This window comes from Dermacentor albipictus, chromosome 1 (genome assembly GCF_038994185.2).
Source record: "Dermacentor albipictus isolate Rhodes 1998 colony chromosome 1, USDA_Dalb.pri_finalv2, whole genome shotgun sequence".
In the NCBI taxonomy this organism is placed as follows: domain Eukaryota; kingdom Metazoa; phylum Arthropoda; class Arachnida; order Ixodida; family Ixodidae; genus Dermacentor; species Dermacentor albipictus.
In genome coordinates this window covers 491,544,294-491,566,259 of record NC_091821.1, presented here as the reverse complement: position 1 = coordinate 491,566,259, position 21,966 = coordinate 491,544,294, and the positions used below count along the sequence as shown (strand labels likewise).

General features: G+C 47.9%; 1 protein-coding gene across 1 annotated transcript in view; it reads right to left on the bottom strand.

Moving 5' to 3' along the window:
- The window catches only part of LOC135911951 (neprilysin-like), a 178,306-nt gene extending 159,896 nt beyond the window's left edge, over positions 1-18,410 (bottom strand). The window contains exons 1-3 of the mRNA XM_070531765.1: positions 17,871-18,410; positions 16,813-17,104; positions 12,382-12,523 (exon numbers count right to left, since the gene is read on the bottom strand). Coding sequence (XP_070387866.1) covers positions 12,382-12,523; positions 16,813-17,104; positions 17,871-18,410 — 974 coding nt within the window. The remainder of the gene's footprint in view (positions 1-12,381; positions 12,524-16,812; positions 17,105-17,870) is intronic.
- Positions 18,411-21,966: the final 3,556 nt, after the last annotated feature.

The window sequence follows — 21,966 nt, the reverse complement described above, 5'->3', positions numbered from 1 at the left end:
TGTGAGACGGAGACGCTACCACTGAGCCACGAGTACGATGCGTCAAAGCGGTACAAAAGCGTCTCTAGTGAATGCGGTGTTGCCTTAGAAACGAGCTGTTTTCTAAGGCTCAGGGGTGCGTCGCTTGCTCAGGTGCACATTTCGTTGCCGCGCCGAACGCTGCGTTTCTCGGACGCTCACCGCGTCCAATGCGGGGCGCGTAGTCGCTGTGCCGTAGCCCATTGTCTTACACCCCTTGGCGGGTCGATGGAACGCTGTCGCGTTCCACTCTTGAAGGCGAAGCAGGGTAACGCATGAGTTGTTTCTTCGTCTTGCCGAAACAACATATAGCCAAGCAACAGTAGTTCACCAGGCTTAAAAGTTCTTCAACAACAAAAATAAAGGCTAGTATGCTTCGCATCCCGGCTTTAACCTTAGCTAAGCCACAGCCATTTTTTCTTTCCGCGAGTTCTTTATGAATTTAGTGCCAAGGGGGAGAAAATTTCTGCGTTTCCGGCGATACCGAGTTGACTGTAGAATTTCCTTTGAGATTAGCTTATGCATAAATCAAAGTGGTTGGCACTGTTCGGATTCGGTGTCCCACGTGCTTCGGTGTCCACAGTCCCTATCCTGTTTCCCTACGTCTCGCCTATCGAAAAAGGACTCCTTGGTGCGCACGCGTCCTGAATACTGCTATACCTTTGTGGAGTTGTATCCATTCACTGCTTTGTTCGTGGGACAAAACGTCAGACCACATTTCAGGAGATCAACTTCATCGGGGCTTAGACTCTCGTTTTGCTCAAAAAACAAAGTAAGTAGCACAATGCAGCGGTTGAAGTGGTCGTCCAGGTGTGAGCAGTTATCTTTCCCCAGTGACTGAAGGTTCTCTATAAAGCTTGTACAATTCAGTAAGCATACCGGTTACTGGGTTGCGAGTCAGCGCTTGTTTCTAAACACTGGGTTTCCCTCATTCCTCGTGGGAGCTGCAGTTTTACAATGAACATCACAGCAACCCCCAGGGCTGTTGACATAGAATGCGATGTCGCCTTGCAACTCGCAGCCACGTGCAGCTGCTATAATCATGAAATCATGGTGCTCATCTGTCTTGAAAGCTAATTTCACATACATCTTTCAACAGGAAGACCCAAATTTACTGCCTGCGATCTTTTATTATTCCGAGAATTTCATTCTCTGTAGACGCCAATACAAAATAAGGCCTCAAGTGCGCGCATCGCGGCAGGTTCGATGGCTACGTACAGTGAAGGCTGACGGATATGGGCATCCATGCGGACTCGTCCCGACTCGGGGGGCACCCTGAAACAAACAACAAAAACTCAGACGTCATCAGACGCTGCCGATGAGCCATCGGTAATTTTTTGGCCAACCTTACGGGCTTGGCTGAACCTCACTCATATGGTGACACGCAAAGTTACTTAAGAAAGGCGCCTTAGTACCGTTTGACGTTTTCATTATGTACTAAAGATGCAAACTGCCATCTATAGAAAATCCTACTAGCAAAGAAAAAAAGGGGGGCATTCAAAATACGAAGGAAAGCTTGTGATGTGATAATGTGGGCAGGCGAGCCACGCTCCCCGAAGCAGCGGCTATCTCATTTCCTTGACCAGTGCCCACATTTATTTCCTGATGTCTCTTATGCCGGAGTTGAGGGTGCATGTGAAATTGCCATCAGGGCTCGTACATTTTTATTTTTTCTCTGTCAAACGCAACTTGGCTCATGGAGCTGCGTAGCGTATTCCCAGTGGCGGTGTTGCGCTTTGCATTTCGCGGTAGTCCCAGTGTTTGCATTGTTTCTGGCTGTTTGTGTAACGGCCATGACGCTGAGGCTATACGTGTGATGTCACTGTTGCTTGCAGAGATAGACTACTCTCAGGGCACCTGGGCTTTTGTTTCAATTTGTTGCTGTTTATGTGGAGTACATCACGGTAACACTTTGCAGTCACGGTCGGCACCGGCGAGCCCTATACAATTTACATTTCTCTTTGCAAATCCCAAACCTGATGTGCAACGGCAGGCAAATGGCTTCAGATTGCTTCATGTCAATTCAATCTCCAATCACAGAAGACAACAACACTTAACTTCATCCAGTGTCGTGGAGGTGCCTCCGAACGTCTCATCTCAACATTCACCGGTTGCCATCGACCTTAATTGGGCCTCACTTCAGCCGTATTGCGAAGGCTGAGGTCAGTTGCTCAAATTTAACATAAATTTTTACCTCGTGGTCTGGTATTCAGTTATGTTACCCACGCACAAACCTCCGTGTACCTGTGCTGATGGCTGTGATGCAGATCGCTCAAAACTATGATACAGCATATTACCTCCGTATAATACTTCCCGAAAACCTTTGTTCAGTAGGAATAGGCAGTTGGGAAATATGGTAAACAGTTCCATAATGTGTGCCCTTCTGTTCGTTTTGTCCGACTTTGTTGCGCTTTAGCTACTATGAAGCTCCCCAACTCGCCCAATTTTCCATCTTATTGCATGGTACCTTAAGTTGTCCTCTGGCTTAAGCTACCTATTGGTCTCGGCGCAATAGATGGCGGCGCTGCTAACGGCGTTGCGGTGACATCAGCTGATGGACGGAAAAGCAAGAAAAACTTTCATCTGCTGCGCACTGGCTGGAATAATTGAATTTTTATTCGTGTCCTTCTGCCCTAGATAGATATGGAAAGCAAAGTGCTCTAACGCTGTAGCACTCTAGAGCGCGCTGTAGCTACTGTCTGCATTTTTGCAGTCCTAATTTGTGTGGGATTTTGAGGAAAGAAATGGTAGGCACCCTAATCAAATACTTAGGTGTCTCTTAGTGCGCTCGCACCTCAGCGTTTGTGTTCTTCAGCTTAAGGGAGCGAACGTCTCCCCCCCCACCCTCCCCCGGTATGCGGGTGAGGAGGGAGCTAAGCGCTCGCCACGTAGTGGGGCGTTCCCCCCTAGCGAGCGACGCATGAAGCGCACCTAGGTGCCCTCTCCGTTGCTGACGTCAGAGCATGTAACCAGCGCGCGTGCTGCTGTTGCGAGAAATCGAGCAAGCAGGTGAGCGCCGTGAGAGAACCGAGTGAGGAGGGAGTGGCGTCACATCCAATCTGCTAGGCAGATTCTATGCCAGGGAACGGTTTTGCATTAATTAGGAAATTAAATATGAGGCCACCTTCTTGTGTGTGACGTCACTATCGACGTCATTACTGCCACTTTCTACTACCGGGTTTTGAGGAATTTCGCCAAAGTTGGGCTCGCATGGCGGGTCTCTAAAGTCTAATCTACGATCCTGTGCGTTGGTGTGCGGATATCAGTGATTTCTGATAAATTCTAATAATTCCAGACACTTCAGCAACTGAACTTTTAACTAACGCTCTAATATATCTGTAATGATACCCATGAGTTTTGTACTGCGCTGTCCTTTTTTATATATTTGTCAGATTTATTTTGAATTTACTCCCAGGTCATCCCAGGCGGTGGACCGGAAGTACTGCGAAAGAAACAGAGTGTCGCTCGATGCTCGAGTTGCCAATGAACGTTATAATTCCGTACGCCTTTCTTGGCCTCAGCCATCACGATCGGGGACTCAATTTGTGCAATATATAGCACAAAAGAATAATTATACAGCTTTATATACACAATCATGAGGCAAAGAAGTTGAAGGGCAAAGAAGCAATGAAAAATTCTCGTAACCCATCGCACGATGAATGTCGATCATAGTGCGAATACTATGCAAATGTTGTAGTGACACCAAATTGCAACCGCCGATGTGAATCATGTACGAGGCGTGTATGCAGCCAAGCTACTCACTCACGCTTCCCCCTATGGTCACGCTGAGCCATATACGTATAGCGGCGGCGCCACAACGTGTGCGCTTGGCGTGTGTGTGAATACAGGTGCTGACAGGATTGCACGAATATATAAATGACGTGGGCTCCATTCCGCGCAGCGCCTGAGGGGTTTTAAAGAATTTTCTGTCATTGAAGAGCGGCACATAGTCAGTGTCATATACCCTTGACACAAATTAAACCCACGGCTGGCTTCGAACCTGATTCATTTAGCATAGCAGCCGGATGCCCTACTCCTCTTCGAAGCACTACGAAGTGACCGATGTTGGCGGAAAAACAGTTTAGACCGACCGACCGACCGACCGACCGACCGAGCGAGCGACCGACCGACCGACCGACCGACCGACCGACCGACCGACCGACCGACCGAGAGACAGACAGACAGACAGACAGACAGACAGACAGACAGACAGACAGACAGACAGACAGACAGACAGACAGACAGACAGACAGACAGACAGACGGACAGACGGACAGACGGACAGATCGACGGACGGACGGACAGACAGACAGACAGATCGACGGACGGACGGACGGACAGACAGACAGACAGACAGACAGACGGACGGACGGACGGACGGACGGACGGACAGACAGACAGACAGACAGACAGACAGACAGACAGACAGACAGACAGACAGACAGACAGACAGACAGACAGACGGACAGACGGACAGACGGACAGATCGACGGACGGACGGACGGACAGACAGACAGATCGACGGACGGACGGACGGACGGACGGACGGACGGACAGACAGACAGACAGACAGACAGACAGACAGACAGACAGACAGACAGACAGACAGACAGACAGACAGACAGACAGACAGACAGACGGACGGACGGACGGACAGACAGACAGACAGACAGACAGACAGACAGACAGACAGACAGACAGACAGACAGACAGACAGACAGACGGACGGACGGACGGACGGACGGACGGACGGACGGACAGACAGACAGACATACAGACAGACAGACAGACAGACAGACAGAAAGACGGATGGACGGACGGACGGACGGACGGACGGACGGACGGACGGACGGACGGACAGACAGACAGACAGACAGACAGACAGACAGACAGACAGACAGACAGACAGACAGACAGACAGACAGACGGACGGACGGACGGACGGACGGACGGACGGACGGACGGACGGACGGACGGACAGACAGACAGACAGACAGACAGACAGACAGACAGACAGACAGACAGATAGACAGACAGATAGACAGACAGATAGATAGATAGATAGATAGATAGATAGATAGATAGATAGATAGATAGATAGATAGATAGATAGATAGATAGATAGATAGATAGATAGATAGATAGATAGATAGATAGATTGCTGGAAACGTGGGAGTCATTGAAGGCGAGTTAAAGTGCCAGTCAGGAGCGGGAGTGTAGAGACGCTGATGCAGCAAAGGAACTCGTCCTGAATATCTTCGATCGGTACAATATGGAAGAAGAAATATTCAAGTAGTACGGCAACATGCAGAAAGGGATGCAATACCGAAGGCGCTAATTATTGAACTGGGCCAAATAAAGATCGGACCGTGCTCATCTAGAATGACTTCTCAAGTTCACAAATAGCCGAAACTCGTGTATTGCAGCCGGGCTCCTCCCTCTCTGCCGCTTCCCTCTGGACATGGCATGCCTCTTGGCGGCGGTGCCGTGAAGTCAGCGTATAGCCAGTGACACCTACACAATGACCCACGTTGGCGTCAAAGAGGTTAACTGAAGAGAGCAGTGCTTACGCAGTGGTAGGTAACCCGTGGCAAAAAACCATGGGCACGCATCATATCTTATAGTGCAGCCCCTTCGGGATAAGTCTAAATTTTTAGACTGCACTATATCCGGGATCCGCCATCGTATTTGGTGTAATAGCTAGATATTCGGATAGCCGAAAAGAAAGCTGGTACTACAATGCTAAGAATACTGTTCGAACGAATAATAATATACACCGATCACGTTAACGTCAGTACTGTACACGTTAAAAATGCAAGCCTTAAGAGTAGTTTGAACCATGGCAAGTAGAGAATGAGACATTGCTCAGAACAGTAACAATATTTGGGAAGTGTTCACATAGTCAATAACCAACGTGATTGTACGCAGTCTACAGAATTCACCAGAACAGGAAACCAATCTTGGTACTTGCAAATTCTTAATTTAAGTGTTGCGCCCGAGAACATAAACGCAACTCCATATTTGCGCGAAAGTGAGGCGCATGTGAACGTAGTTCTACTAAAGGAAATACACTATAGAATGATTATGTACATATAGCCTGGGGAGGGCAAACTACCGGTAAGACAGTTGACATTCAAAGATACTTGCACCAGGGTTCTTCATTATAACCTCTGCCTTTTGTAAATGGTAATGCGCGCACGTGAGCTCAATTACATGCACCGGGTGGCCATCGTTAGGCCCCAGCAGCAACCTGGCGAACAGCCGCAACAACGGCAGCACTAGGTGCAATGACATGTGATCCAGACGAGGTGGTGCAGGGGTGAAACTAAAACCAGGTGCTTGTAGTGCTTACTGACTTCGCTTTGCGAGACATGTACAAAGGGGAGAACACATCTTTGAGCTTTATCTCTCGAGAAATGTTGTCTGTGGCATGGAATAGCTAAAGCTCGAGGCGGTCAGCAGTACAAAGGATCAAACGAGAGGCAATAGCGGTGCGATCACATCTCGAAAACAAAGGTAACCGTGGCAAGTTGTGACCTCCAGTAAAATGTATGTAAAAGCTTCTCTATTCCTACCCACATTATTTTGGTATGTACGTTAACATTGCCGTGTAATAAATCTATGTAATTTGGAGATTAAGAACAAAGTCAGGAAAAAAGGTAGACATCTTCATCCCTTCTATGTGTTCTTTGTCTCTTTGGGAAGACGCTGTTTTGTCCACGACCCAAGTCTGCACCTTCTCGTACTCTCTCCGCTTCCCTGCTTTCTTTTTGCGATGCTTTGCCGACTTTACTGTCTCAGCAAATAAACCAATCGTCCGTTTTGGTTTGTTTCACGAAGCTTAGCCTAACCAGAACCAGCGGCCGCACCACGTGCACATGCAAGGCCAACATCAACGGGGAGTGTAAACATACTGCTGCCTGCATTGCTGTTCATTATCAGTGTTGAGCACAAAGAGTCACGTAGGAGCCACAGTAAGAGCTGGGGAATGCCGACAAAAAAATTCACGCAGAAACTCCTCTGGTAGTTGTCCAAGCATGGGCAAACATTGTGCCACTTGCTCATCTCCATGCAGCCCACTGTCGTTATCAGTGTTATGAAGCTTGATCCGACCAGTATCAAGCTTCTCAACGCTTATCAGTCCCCATTAACCTTATCGGACTAGATCCAGCCCTCATCAATCTTTATTGGTTATCCGCCTTATCGGACTTGATGCGACCCTTATGAACCCTTATCGGTCGGTATCAAACTTAATGGAATTGATCCGAACCTTATGCACTCTTAGCTATCTTTATGGACCTTATAGGACATGATACGACCATTATCAATCGTTATTAGCGCTTAATAACATCAGAATTGACCCGACCATTATAAGCCCTTCTCCCTCTCTAGCACCTTATCCTTCCGTGTAGAGCCATATCAATTGCGATAATACCCATATAACCCCTCATCACTCCTTATCATCCTTATCAAGTCATTGAGTGCTTGTCTGTCTGTGATGTGCGACGTGAGGCGCATTAGCCCTCATAACTTGGTGCACGGAGTAAGATAAACAGGAGCGCCGACTCCGACGCCGCGAAACGCATTCGCTCAGGACAAACCGTGGAACGCCGGGGGTCACGCTCATTCCTTTGCTCGCTCACTCTGCTTCTCGTCACGGTCTCGCACATGCTTTCTCCTTACCTTCCACTTTCCGCCGGCTGGATGGATGGATGGATGTTATGAGCGTCTCCTTTGGAACGGGGCGGTGGGTTGCGCCACCAAGCTCTTGTGATTACACTCTTAAAACGATTGAACCCTTTGGAGTGTATATTTGTCCCACAACAACAACCGCCATCTGCTCCGCCCGCGTCTCCCCTCCTGAAAGCTTGGCACTCGCTACTTTCCTGTCGAGAATGCTGCGTCACACTAATAACGCGTATGCTGTTCGTGACTGGGAAGTACCGGGCTCGCAGCGTTAGAAAAAGGAAACGCGGGCAAGACAGATGACGATCACTGTCGTGGGACAAGATAAGCCACAAAGGGTGTAAATGTTCCTAAGAGTGCATACTGCCTCATGTCCTATCTACTCTCAGCGCGTAGCGCCATCTGCGAGGCGCGTGTAAATAATTGCAAAGCTTGCTTCCAGATGCGCACACGCTGAGTGGCGGAGGCCGGCGACAACGGCGGTGCAGAACGGGCGGTGCGGCGTGTGTAGAGCGTGTCGTCTGCTAGAAAATCCGACCCTCACCTGCGTTAATTTGACAGCGATCAAACACAAGAAATATATACGCGCAAAAAATAAAAGCGGAAATAAACGCATCGTACCGCACTTCTGCACGTATGCGAAACATGTTTGCCCGTTTTTGGAGGAAGCAGACGAAAAATAATGCTGCGCAAGAACGCACAACAGACGTACTTGTTTTTAATGCCTGAAAGAACGCGAAAGAGTAGAAATTTTCATATTCCTCGCTTTGTTTACCATGCATGTCTGCAGCATGTTTATACATGCCTCACGAAATAAGGTATTTTAATACTTATGCGCGGCGAGAAGAAGAAACAGGAAAGGAAACGATGAACGATGTTACCTGCTGCAAATATGGGTAAAACAAAGGATAGGGGGAATATTCGCTCTGCATGTCGCCATCTAATCCGCAGCTGCTGCATCAGTGGAGACCAAAAATTGCTGAATATCAGCTACCATTTGCAGCAAAAAACAAAATATGTGCGCGACACTTCGAGATGCACTTTAGTTTTGACAGGTACTTCAGCGATGTATAGAAATTGCCTCAACTTCGAAAGGCAGCCGTTCCTTCAATTTTGGAGGGAAGCCTGGCACAACTCAATGGTTCATAATGTCAGGAGAAAACAGAAGACGCCGATGAGGAAGGACAGGAGGAGACCAATTTGTATACAACTACACAAGGTGTGGGCGCCTTCCTTTCTCTAGACACGTGCCGTAAGGAAAATTCTCTGCCTTGCCTTCGAGAGGAGTCCAATAGAAGAGTCGTTCTGTTGACAGCCCGGTAGGAATCTGTTAAGCAAGGGGAATAGTTTGAGTGTGCCTTCAAAGCAAGGATGCGGAAAAAGCGGCACAAGCAGCTCCACTGCTTGAAACGGCAAGAGACACTACCTGAATAGAGATCAAAAGTTACTTTTGCAGGCGATTTTTCTGCATCCGGAAGAAGTCAAGCTTCCACCTTCATGGGACCACTACAAGGTACGAAAAATTGCTAAATCAGATAGTTGGGTGCTGCTCCCCAAGCAGAACGACGGTTTTTGTAAGTGAAGACACAGTTCCTTGTGTAACGAAGTGCAGCTATGTCACGGAAGGCTTTCATGAAAAATCTTTCGAGGCATTTATAGTAAACTCTAATTTGAATAACGCAATCGACCTTGAAGCACAACCGACTACCACCGAAGACTTCTAGCGCGTGGTAGTGACTACTGACAAGATAAAGATGTGCAGGGGTGGTCCTGCAAAGCAGGAGCGCCCCGCTGCGAACGCTCAGGGTGCTTACGTGGACTCCTTGGTGTGAGGACGCACAGAAGGGGCACAATTTACAACACTGACCAGTGTTCGCACTCTGAAAGACTTGCGGGCACATTGCGTTGCCACGCGATGCCGAGGACAACTTTTCGACGAATGTACACGAAGGAACAATTCACCATATGCTGGAGACAGGATCTTAGCTTCTCTTGTGAAGTTCATAAGCAGGAAGCACTAGCAGGATTTCTACATTATCACATTTGAATGAGAATGTGGCACTGTGGTTTGCGAGAGAACCGGGTGACACGGGAAGCTTGGCGAGAAAAGAAGCAAGCGAAGCATCTTTGCAGTTGGTGGATGATCGCATAAAAACAGGGATAAACGTCACCTTCGTGTTATACACTCTTTTTCGCTGTCGTCTCTCAGCGCTTGAGACTACACGAACTGCCGTTATATTCCCCTCCCATTTTCCAAGTTTTTCCTTCGGTCTTGGTTTCCGTAATTGGCTTATATATTCCCTTCATGTGTCTTGTATAACTAGATGCAGCCCACCTTACAAATATCCTGCATTTCGCCTGTATAAAATTAATAAAAGAACATTATACGAACACTTGCTCCTTCTGATAGCGTCACTCCGTGAACCGCAAGCGCTATGCGCGCTACAGGCGTCAGGGAATGTGCGGAGCAGACGACAAAACAGATAGGCAAGCAGCGGGCGCGAAAACACCTCTAAACACGACCGTGCGACGTACAACAACAGAGAGACCCGAGCTTGGTCCGCAAGCGCTTCTACTTCTTTGGCTTGCTGGAAGACATGCCTCTCCGATCTACTGTTCTTTCCTCATCCGTAGCACCGTCTGGCTAAGGCGCTGTGAAGAAGGAGTCAATTTTTCATAATCTGTCCCTTCCAGACGAGCAGAGTCAGCGCTCCTGTCTTATCTTACTGCATGGTTCGGTGGCCTTTTGGTCGGTGAAGGAATGCCCGAACGGAACGCTCCTCTCGCACACACCGGTACGCAAAGGGGATGCGGCGTGTTTAGCATTACATTTACCCAAAAGCAGAACTTTTCTGATTTCTACAATGCACCAAGTCGGCTCTGCATGTGGTTCTAGAGATGGCTTTTACCACCATCACCAACTATTTCAACAGAGTCTTCATAGCAACAATCTTTTATACATAACTTTTTTATAGTGATTAGTCTTACGTTACGGACAGGTTTCGTCGTTGGTTAAAGATAGAAGTGCTTACGCATTTAATATATATCCCTGAGAGAAAATACTACAGAAGAGTACGCATTGGGGCTGGTTGGTTCATGATTACGAGTAGTAAACAGCGCTAAACAACAAGACAATGAGAGGGACACAGACAACAGCGCTGACTAACAACCAAGTGTCTTTATTCCTTTAGTCAGCATATATATACTCCACCGCTATCTCAAAGCACAGATTCAACAGAATTCAGCAAGCGCAGGGGCGAGAAACGCAAATAATGCGATAGGAAGGCAATCTCCTTCGGAAGTAGAGAAATAGAGGGAAAGCTTACACATGCTACGCCGCTAATATGAATGTGGAAAGCTTCGGAAATAAGACGTGCGCGATCATCGCGGTATTTTGACAGATAGGTCACATCTTTAAAAGACGGCTTGCAGCCGCATTCATGGCAATGCAGTGATAACTCACTAGCTCTACCCCGTTTTTGAACTTTGTTTGAGTGTTCGCGCATGCGGTCACTGGTGCCTTGCCCTTGGTGGCACATAATATCAATGGAGAGTTTTAGTATAAGGGCCCCAATATGTTGGAGCCCCAAAGAGCTTTGCGGGTGTTAGCTTTGGAGCACGCAGGAGTGAAGAGATTTAGAATAGGGCTTTGTGTTTACGGATAGCATCTTGCGCTGACAGCGCCACTACGGCGTCTAAAAAAACGATTACAATAATTAAATAAGATATACCATTTTATGACATGATTAGTAATTTTGACGAGCGTGTATTTGCGTTAATTACAATTTAGAGGTTATTCTTCAAGCAGCAAACAATTAGTTGTGCTTGGTTTTGAGCAACAAAACCAACTTTACGTGCCTTCACCAGACAAGCTTAGCCGTGTTAGGCCTACGAGCCATAAAATCCACACTCGAATTCGGAGTCAGCGGCGTCTAATGAATCAAGCTTCATAACACGCGCTAGTTGAGAGAAAGCGATAACTGCAGTCATTTCTCCTAGCTGGCGAACTTCACGCGTTACCGCGAACCGAACCCAGTTTGGTGTTTGGTTAGAGCAGTCGCTTCGATGGGTGCCGCCATGTTTGTTGACGCAAAGCTTTTGGGAACGCTATTTGAGCTCCCACTAAATCGGTGAAATAGCGTTCCCAACGCAAAACCCAAACGCAGTTTGCGTCTCGCGCATGTGTAGTGGCTTCGACGCTATTTCCTTGGGGCCCCAAAACGTTTGGGGCTCCTATTCTAAAACTCTCTAATAACGTTGTCAGCAGGGCAGACGTTAGGTTGCTGTTCACTGCCAGAAATAAGTTAGGTAGCCTGTGCCATCAAGTCAATCGGGTTACCTAGAACAACAAAAAAAAGTTGTAAAAGGCGGCACTGAGAGAGGTTTTTTGGTGACTGTTGTGACTGTGCGGTTTATAAGACTGGTCTTTCATGCAAGCGTTTTTATATCGGTCGAACGGGGCGGTGCATCAATGGCGTGTATACTTTTCTTAGCTTCACTGTCCGTCGGTTCCATGCGGATGAATCTCAGAAAAAATCGGAAAAACCTTATTCTGCTCCCACCTGGCGCTTACGTAGCACTAATTTCTTGTAATCTCAGATGCTAACGCTCAGTTAGGGAAATGGGCACCGAAATTTCATTCACTCGCCACATCGCACATATAGCAAATTGTCTTACTTTGCCGAGTTGACAGGCGTTCCGAAGAAGGGCAGTCCAGTGCTGAAGTACGTGGACTTGGGCCGAGCAACACAGCGGACAACCAGAAGACCAACCGGTTCTCTTCCTTTTTCTCTTCTTCTGAACGTGTGGCTGATACCCACTATGGAGCATTGGCTGATACCCATGTAAACAAGGAATAATGATAGTATAAACGAAATCTAACTTTCCTATTTACGTAAACTCGTGAATTCAATGAAAAAGACGAGCAAAATAATTGACGTAGCCAAAAGTAGCACATAATAAAATAATAATAATAACAATAACGGGAGCAGATCTAACTTGGCAATTTCTTTGAGTCGATAATAAGTTTCTCAATGGTGGCGCAAATATCCTTATGACTGAAACCGACAGTTGACGTTCCATATAAAAGGATAACGGAAATTGGCCAAATAAGAGCAATTTCGCAGAACACGAATTTGTGAGATATTTGTTTGCCCATTATATTGAAGAGGCAGCATGGCATAAACAATTGTTCAGTTGTTTCGTCTTCACTGCAGGAAATACAGACAGGCGGATGCTTGAAACTAGGCCTTTGTAAGCCTGGAGTGTAATCTTACAATTGTTCGGAAACCGAACGGTTGACTTCGCCACTTCAGTCACTAAAAGAGCCACTCCAGTGACTGAGGTCGAAGAAGAGTAGGACTCTGGGGCCAATGGAGGAGAAGGTGCTACTGTGCGCTAGTCCAACAGTAAAACACGTTGGGGGGCTAGTTGGTGCATAGCTTTCAATAGAATAAGCGCCAAAAGTGACGGCACACAAGAACTGTGTGCCGTCACTGTGTGCCGAACTGTGTGCCGTCAGACAGGAAGCGCCTTGTCCTGTCTGTATTTCTTCTTGTGCGCCGTCACTTTTGGCGCTTATTCTATTGAAAGCTAGTCCAACAATTGCACAATGTTTCTGCTTGCTCAATAAATATAAATTAAATATTACGGTACGAGCTTTAAAGTATGAACGTGTGGTGCCAGACGTTTACGCAAAGCTTCAAGTAACTTATTAATTTCATTCATTTTCATTCTGAGCCGAGAGGTGTCGTACGCGCAAATGAGTGTGCAGAGCGCACCCCCATGGTCGTTTGCTACTAGGAGCTTGCACTATGCATGGACCGGGTATGCACTGCGAGCACTTTCTATGTAGCGAGTGCAGCAGAACGGTGACTTGGCTCTTACCTTTACTAATGATCCATGTCAAATTTCCCGTTTTGTTTTTGGCCCTTCATCCATGGCTCGGACATGACTCGGTCGCACACCGTGGCGCTGGGTAATAGCACGTTATCCGAAGGGGCACTCCAAAGGGTGTAAACTGTTCTATGCTGATAACGCGCGTGCCGTTCGTTACTGGAAAGTTCCGGGCTCGCAGCGTTAAAGAAAGGAAGCGCATCAAGGCGGATGACGATTATTGTTGTGTGGCAGAAGGGGCACGCCAAAGGGTGTAAACTGTTATTAGAGTGTAAAGAACGGGCTCGGAAGCAGTGTAGTCTACTGACACATTGAGCCTACTGACGCGCACAACATCAATGGATGCCTGAGTAGAGGGTGAGGTCGAATTCACAGGAGCAATTTCGCACGCCCCTGGCGTCTCCTGGCGCAGCACGAGGTAGGGCCCCGTGTATTGCGTAAGGAGCTTCTATGAAAGTACCTTACGAAGCTCTATGAAAGGAGCACGGACACACCAGCCGAAAATTGTGCGTCACGATGGCGGGCGTTGTACAGACGCTGCTGGGTGGTTTGCGAGGTTGTCAGTCGAGTACAGGCGAGCTCGCGTGCATGGTCAGCGAGGGCGACGGCGTCGCACAGAGATTCGCTCATTGAGGTCGCAGCAGGAGGAAGTGCAGCATCAAAAGCAAGGTCGTTTCGCGACCGTACAATACATAAAATAGAGAAAATCTGGTGGTGACGGGCCGAAAATAATTGCACGCAAATGTGACGTAAGGATTGGATCGGAAAACATTTATTGGGCTCTAGAAAAGAGATCTTCGCGGCTTCAGACGGCGTCTTCCATCTTCGGATGGATTCTTCTGTCTGCAATCACAGGCTTGAGAGTCTGTTATTATTGTTAGGGACCTGCCAGATCGATAGCCCTCCAGTGCTGCCAGAGCCACAGCTGCCTCTTCGGCCTCGACTACCCTGCAGTCCTGTAGTGATGCGCTGGTGATCTCCTTGAGGTCCGAATTAACCACCGACGCCACTGCTCTGCTGTTGTGTCTTCCGTCTTTGACGAACGTTGCCGCGTCCGTATACCTTGTGTTGTCCTTGTTCGCCAAGGTTCTCTGCACGTACTCCGCTCTTGCTTCTCTACGCGCCTTGTGCAGGTTCCGGTCCATATTCTTGGGTATCGGTGCGACTCGCAGTGTACTGCGATACTTGTCCGGAATGGCCTCGGTACGCTCGATCTCTTGGATCATGTTGCCGCCGCCATATCTTCGCAGGAGCACCCTTCCCGTGGGGGTCTGCATCAACCTAGGTGCCTGAGAGCATAGTAGTGCTTCTCTTAGTTCACTGAAGGTATTGTGCAGTCCCAGGGCCAGCAGTTTGTCGGTTGATGTGCGCTGCGGCAGGTGAAGTGCAGTTTTGTACGCCTTTCCCAGTATGGCGTCCGCTTGTTCTTTTTCTTGCTTGATGCATTTGTGGTAGGGAAGGCTATACACCACTCTGCTAACCACGAGGCTCGTGACTAGCCTAAGTGTGTCGCTCTCCTTCATACCGTGTCTCTTGCTAGATACTCTGTTGATCATACGGGCTACCTGCATGGTGCCAGTCTTCAGCAGTGTCAGAGTATGATTGCACCGTTGATTGGATTGAAGCCACATCCCCAGGATCCGAATGGTGGTCTTCTCCGGAATGCGTTGTCCCGCGAGGTATACGTTGAGGCTGAGCTCATCGCTTGTAGGGACCGTTCGATTTTGTTTGCGTCGCCATACCCTTAGGAGCTCGGACTTCTCCGTCGAGCAGTTGAGGCCCCTGGCCCTAACGTAGGTTTCTACGCAGGTGGCCGCTTTTTGCAGGCACTCTTCTTTTTCGCTGAGCGATCCCCGATTCACCCATACCGTGATGTCGTCAGCGTAAATGGTGTGCCGTATGACTTCAAGTTGTTCGAGTTGTCTTGCTAGCCCGATCATTGCGACGTTGAAGAGGATGGGGGAGATGACCGACCCTTGAGGAGTTCCCTTGTTTAGGGCGCGAAACTTCTCTGATCTGACTGCTCCCAGGCCGATTGTTGCTGTCCGGTTAGAGAGGAAGGCCTTGACATAGCCATGAATCCTTCTGCCACAGTTCAGGCTATCCATTCCTGTGAGTATGGCTTCGTGGCTGACATTGTCGAAGGCTCCTTTAATGTCCAGTGCCATGATGATGTGTTCGCTGTTTCGTGGGACGTTGCTGAGCACCTCCTCCTTGAGCTGGAGGAGCACGTCTTGCGTCGATAATTTAGCGCGGAATCCAAACATGCTGGGGGGGTACAGCTCGTTGTCCTCCATATAATTTTGTAGCCTCATTGTAACCACCCGCTCGTACAGCTTGCCTAAGCATGACGTGAGAGAGATTGGTCTAAGATTTTCTACTTGCAGTTTTTTGCCAGGTTTTGGACTCATCACTACCTCCGAATGCTTCCACTCCTCGGGTACTGTCTCCTCCGCCCAGTGCTTGTTGAGATAGTAAGTTCGACTACCAGCTCATCACTCAGGTTGCGAATCAGCGCGTTTTTTATCTTGTCTGCGCCTGTAGCCGTATTCCTAGTGGTATTTCTTATTGGTGCGTATACTTCCTCTTTGGTTATAGGCCGGTGCAGATCAGAATTTTCTTTCCCCTTGTAGCACTCCGTGTAGGCTGCTGGGTCACCGTCCCCGAAGCACTTGTGTCTTACTCTTTCCATGAGCTCATACTCTGAGCCCTGAAACTGGTGAACCAGCCTCTGTATGGCCTTGTTGTTCTCCGACTTGGTTTTAGTCGGGTCCAGGAGTGCTTTGAGTATGCTCCATGTTCGAGCGGTACTCAGGGTTCCGCCTAAGGAATTGCTAAATTGCTGCCAATTTGCTCTCGCCAATTGTTCCGCATACTCTTCTGTGTTTTGGAAAATTTCCGCAATCTTCAGCTTTAGCTTCCTATTAAACTTCTGTCTCTTCCACCTTTTGGTCAGGCTCTGTCTTGCCTCCCATAGCCGAAGCAGTCTAGAGTCAACCTCCGGTATTTGCTCTGTGCGGTCGATCTCCTTGGTGTACTCGCTTTGCCTTTCCTTCAGCATATTCCCCCATTCCTCGATTGACAGTATCGCGCCCAGCGGATGTCCATCACAGGCTTCTATAAAGGCATCCCAATCCGTTATGTTTGCTGTACCTATCCGACGCTTTACGTGAGCCATTCCAATTTGCGTCTTGATGATGTAATGATCACTACCCAGGCTTTCCAGCATATTTTCCCAGACCGCCTGTCTCGCTCTTCTTACGAAGGTGAGGTCAGGGCTGGTGTCCTCCTGGACGCTGTTTCCCATCCTGGTGGGGACCTCTGGGTCCGTTAAGAGTTGGCAGTTTATGTTGTCAGCCGCCTCCTTGACTGTCGTACCCTTTTTATCGGTGGTCTTGTATCCCCAGCTAGGATCCTTGGCGTTGAAGTCTCCAACGATTACGAGCGTGTTGTTTTTAGCCAACCTGCTCACACCGTGGAAAAGGTGCGTGAATTTGCCCTTCTTCTGCTTTGGAGGACTGTATACGCTTACAATAAAAGTACTTCCCCCGTTCTTCTTTTTCGGTATAATTTCGGTAATCTCATGATCTATGTCTGTGTCAGCAATCTTGTCGTATGCTATGGCGGCAAGGGTGTTGCTGATCAGAATGGCTGTTCGACCAGTGACCTCATTTACTTGGCATGTATACCCCTGTAATTTTGGCGTGAAGCCCCAGGTCTCTTGCAGAGCAATGACGTCGGGCGGAATTAATTGCTTGTTGATGAACTGCTGTAATTGTCCTTGTTTTCTTCGGTAGCCTCTGCAATTCCACTGCCAGATTTCAAGTTTTTCGTTTTGCCTTTTCCTTTATTGGTTCTGGCCATGATTAGTTGTCTGAATACAGGCCTAATGTTGGACGTCGCTGGTCGAATTTGTCTTTGACCCCTTGTGTTCTTTCTTGTTTACGCATGTTGCGTATGTCTGTGTTTTGCATCTGTATTCGTTGCTCTATTATGTTGAATTTCTGTCTCATCTCTGCCATGAACTTGACAAAGTATTCTGGTGCTTCTGATGCCTGTTCTTGTGGATGCGATGGCCTGTGAGGGGCTCCCGATTGGAGGTCCCTAACTGCTCTCATTAGCTCTTCAATCTTCTTATCCTGCTCCTCTACCTTCTGCCTGAGGACCCTATTTTCTTTTTCTAACTGAGTCTCGTGTGTATTGATGTTATTTGGACTATTGTTACCCGAGTGCGGAACAAGCGATTTGGGAGGGCCTGCATCCCAGCTCACCTTGCCGTTGTTCATGTTGTTGGGCTTCTGCTTCTTCTGGTGCCGCTGCTGCTGCGGCTGTTGCTTGCCTCCCTTGATGCCTTGGGACGACTGGGGAGCGTTGGTCCGTGATCGGCTTCGTGAACGGTTCCGTGAACGGCTCCGCGAACTCCCCCTCCGCTCCTGGCTCTGGTTCCAGGATTGGCTATGGTCGCCCTCTGAGCTGAGCCATCTCTTCCGATGCTGCTGCTGCTGCTGCCCGCTCCGGCTCTTTTGGCGGCTTTGCCGCCCGCCATAGGCCGGCCCGCGAAGCTCCTTGAACTGCTTCAGGCGCTCCTTGCAGTCTCTGGACCCGGTGACAATGTCCCATTGTAGTTTATGGTGGTTCTTCGAAACGTGCATGGACAGCATATCTGTGAGGGCGCGGTTGAAGCGCCCCGTGAATTCATTGGTTTGAGGATGGTATGAGGTGGTCAGATTGTGTTGAGTGGAGCCGGAGCGCACATTGTTGGCGATGACTTTTGACAAGAAGCTACGAACATGGTGAGTAAGCAGTTGCATCGGGGCACAATGAAACAATACAATGTCATGCAAGAGAAAGTCTGCGACTTCAGTGGCGCAACAGGGGGGAAGCCCGAGTAATCACGTATGGGTGGGCGTAATCACTTGCAGCAGCTACCCATTTGTTCTCGGAGGACGACGGGGGAAAAGGGCGAGGAGGTCTAATTCAACGCAAAGGAACGGTTCCACAAGGGCGGTGATCAGCCGGAGATGGTCGGCTGGTAGCACGTGGGGGTTTTCCTACGCTGGCAGGAATCGCAGGCAGAAGCATAGCGTCTGACGGAGCGAGCGAGACACGGCCAAGAGAAGCGGCGGCGTACGCTGTCGTACATCCGAGTTACGACAAGATGCGCTGCAGCGGGTGTGTCATGGAGCTCAAACAGCACAGTCCGCCGTAGATGCATAGGCACGACAAGAAGAAGATCAGATCTACAAGGCAGGAAGTTCCTTCGGTACAGAATGCTGCCATGGAGGACATACCGGTGAACGTATGGGTCGGTAGGTGCAGAGTGTAGACGCTCGATGAGTGCTCGCAGCGATAGGTCTTAGTACTCATCGGCGATGTTCGCGAAGGCAGACAAAGAGATAATGCCGGTGGCGGTACTACTGTTAGCGTCTTTAGGCTCATCGACCGGGTAGCAAGACAGGTGACCAGCGTCCTTGTGGAGAGAGCCAGATATTTAGATGACAGGATACGAATATTCTTGGAGGCGGAACGCCCAACGATCAAGTGTTCCTGTTCGATCCTTCAGTGAGCACAACCAGCAAAGCGCGTGATGGTCCGTAGCGACCGAAAATGGCCGGCCCTATAAGTCCAGACGGAACTTCGCAACCACCCGAACAAGGTTCAGATACTCATCCTCAAAGATTGAATAGTCGCGCACAGAGGAGGGAGGGAGCCTGTTAGCGTAAGCGATAACACGCTGGTTGACGCGCCGGCGTTGTTCTACTACTGGGTCGATTCCGTGGCCACTGGCATCAGTATGGACTTCGGTAGGCGCAGAAGGATCAAAATGGACCAGAACGGGCGGCGTTGTGAGAAGTCCAATTACATGCGAGGACGCAGAGGCCTCGGGATCGCCCCACTTGAAAGGAGCGTCCTTCTTCAAAAGCTCGATTGGTTGTGCTATGGCCGCGAAATTTTTCACGAAGCGGTGAAAGTACGAAAAAAGGCCGATGGAGCTGCGCACATCCTTGACACACTACGGAGCAGGGAACTGAGAGACAGCATGAATTTTACCTCGGTCTGTTAATGACCGTTAATGATCGTTATTGATCGATCAAATCATACATGTTTGTTTAATATATCTTCCCTTGGGTACAAATACCAGTGTCGTTTTAATAGGCACCATTTGAAATAGCCATTAGAATGTAAGACTGTATAAAACGTTGTTGTTGGTGACGTTGCAATCCATATTTTCCCGACTAACGCTCATATAATTTCCATGTAGAGACCAAAAGTGGTCATGTAAGCTCGTGTCTTACAAGCAGCACAGTTATCATGCCTTTAATGCCATACGATCGTCTTCGAGGTGTCTTCGAGGTGGTCACCATCGTACTGCTGTCCACGCTTTCACACACATGTATGCTGATGAGCCTCACACACTACCACTCTTTACAAAAACACGTTGGTACACCCGGTAATGGTTCGCGGAACCGCAACCAGTGCACGATAACTAAATACTTGCCGAATTCTTCACATAGAACTGATTCCCTCAGTGCACGAAATCTTCATTTTTAAGTGATATGATTGCGGGTTTTTTATTTTCTCGCTTAATCCATGTGCGCTTGTTCTAGCATTCTGTCTCACAGACTAGAATTGTGCGATCGGCATGAGTCTGTTTTGAAAAATGCTCTAAGGTCTAAAAAACACCACATATATATTGCGGCTGGCCTCCCGAAATAAATAAATAATCGGCTCTGGTGACATTTTCTGAAGTGCATAAAGTAGGTAGTGTGCAATGACAAACATGTGAACCGATTCTTTTCTATTGAATACCAGAATCGAATGTGCGCGGTTAACGTGCTTTGAAGAAGAAGAAAGCAAAAGCGGCAGGTAGCTGACATTTTCTACCTTGACAATGATTTATCCAAAGAATGACAAAGTAGCTCTTTACAGTAAAGCTAACGAGCCGCCAAGCGGCCCACTGAACGAAAGTTATTGAGTACACCACAACAATCCCTTTATGGCTTCGGAAACTGGCGTCACCAAGGTGCAAAGGACAAGCAGGTGAGAGAGTGTATCGAGATGTAGCCAATAGTTTTTACATGTGGTGTTTCTAATTACCTGAATAAATGTATGTAGCAATATTCTTGCTAACGCAATTCAACAAATGATTTCAACAATGCCGCCACGATTTTGTGACATTTAGGAACTGATAAAAATGAAATATCCTCTTCCGAGTCTTCGAGTCCTTTGTGTGTTAAGAAACCTGTCCATTTCAGCAGCCTCATCAATCAGTTTTATACCTACTAAATTGCGGCACGAACATCAAGTAGAGCTACCTTTAGAAAAGTGGTTGTCGTAGGTGGTTCCTAACCACAAGAATGTTTTCTCAAAAGGTACGGGACACACAGCAGTCATACTGAAGCTGCTTGTGCGTTTGAAGCGGATTAGGTTCAAGACGTTGCGCTTGAGTAATAATATAAGAACGTCAATAGAGATTTTCAAGATTTCGAATTGTTTTTTCCTAAGGAGTCCTATATATAGCATATGTGTGCTTTTGAGCGGACACAAATGCATGCAAGCTTTTTTAAAGCGAAAAAATTTTTCGCTTGATTATGCATGACACAGCTGTTCCATGTTCTCATGGGAATTCCTTTAAGAAGCACACTTTACCAAACCTGCGCAGCAGACAAGTCAAGCCTGCTTAACAATGATCCTAGGAGCAGCACCACTTCCAAGGCATCCGTCATTTAAAATTGCTATGGACAGATTACCATTTCACTAAAGAAATTGTTAAACGCATTGTTCTAGCAGTTGGGGGGCAATCACAATTGAAACACGTATGCTCTTGTTAATAGATGTCAGTGACGGTGGCCCCGAAAGTAAAGACGAGCTTAAATTGCTTTTAAGTAGGCATAACTGTACTACTGGTTGTATTTAATTATTCAAGTGCTACATTTTTCCTAATTTCGGTTTAAAATCTGAACAGTGAACACTTTACGATACCTGAGCTCAATAGCTTGTGCAGGTAATTTTCGTCATCTAGAAATACTGGAGCTAGAAAGGAACAGGTGTATATTTCTCACTGATGAGGAACTTCTCTCCAAAGAATGTTTACCAGTAAGCGAGTGAAAAAGCAAATAATGCATCCTGATTGAGCAAAGCTTTGTGCCACTCTGTGCTGCATGACTTTTCGTAACCGTAACAGACCCACAAATAATATGTCAACCAATCTCTCAGTAAACTATTGGCAATAACTGAATGTTTGCGATCCATTCATATTGTGGTGTCGATGTTCCCCCATACAGAAAATTTTTGTTATCAAAGGATGCTGGCGGCACAAACACTACCATAATTGCAATTTCAACTATGCCAAATTTTGAATAAATC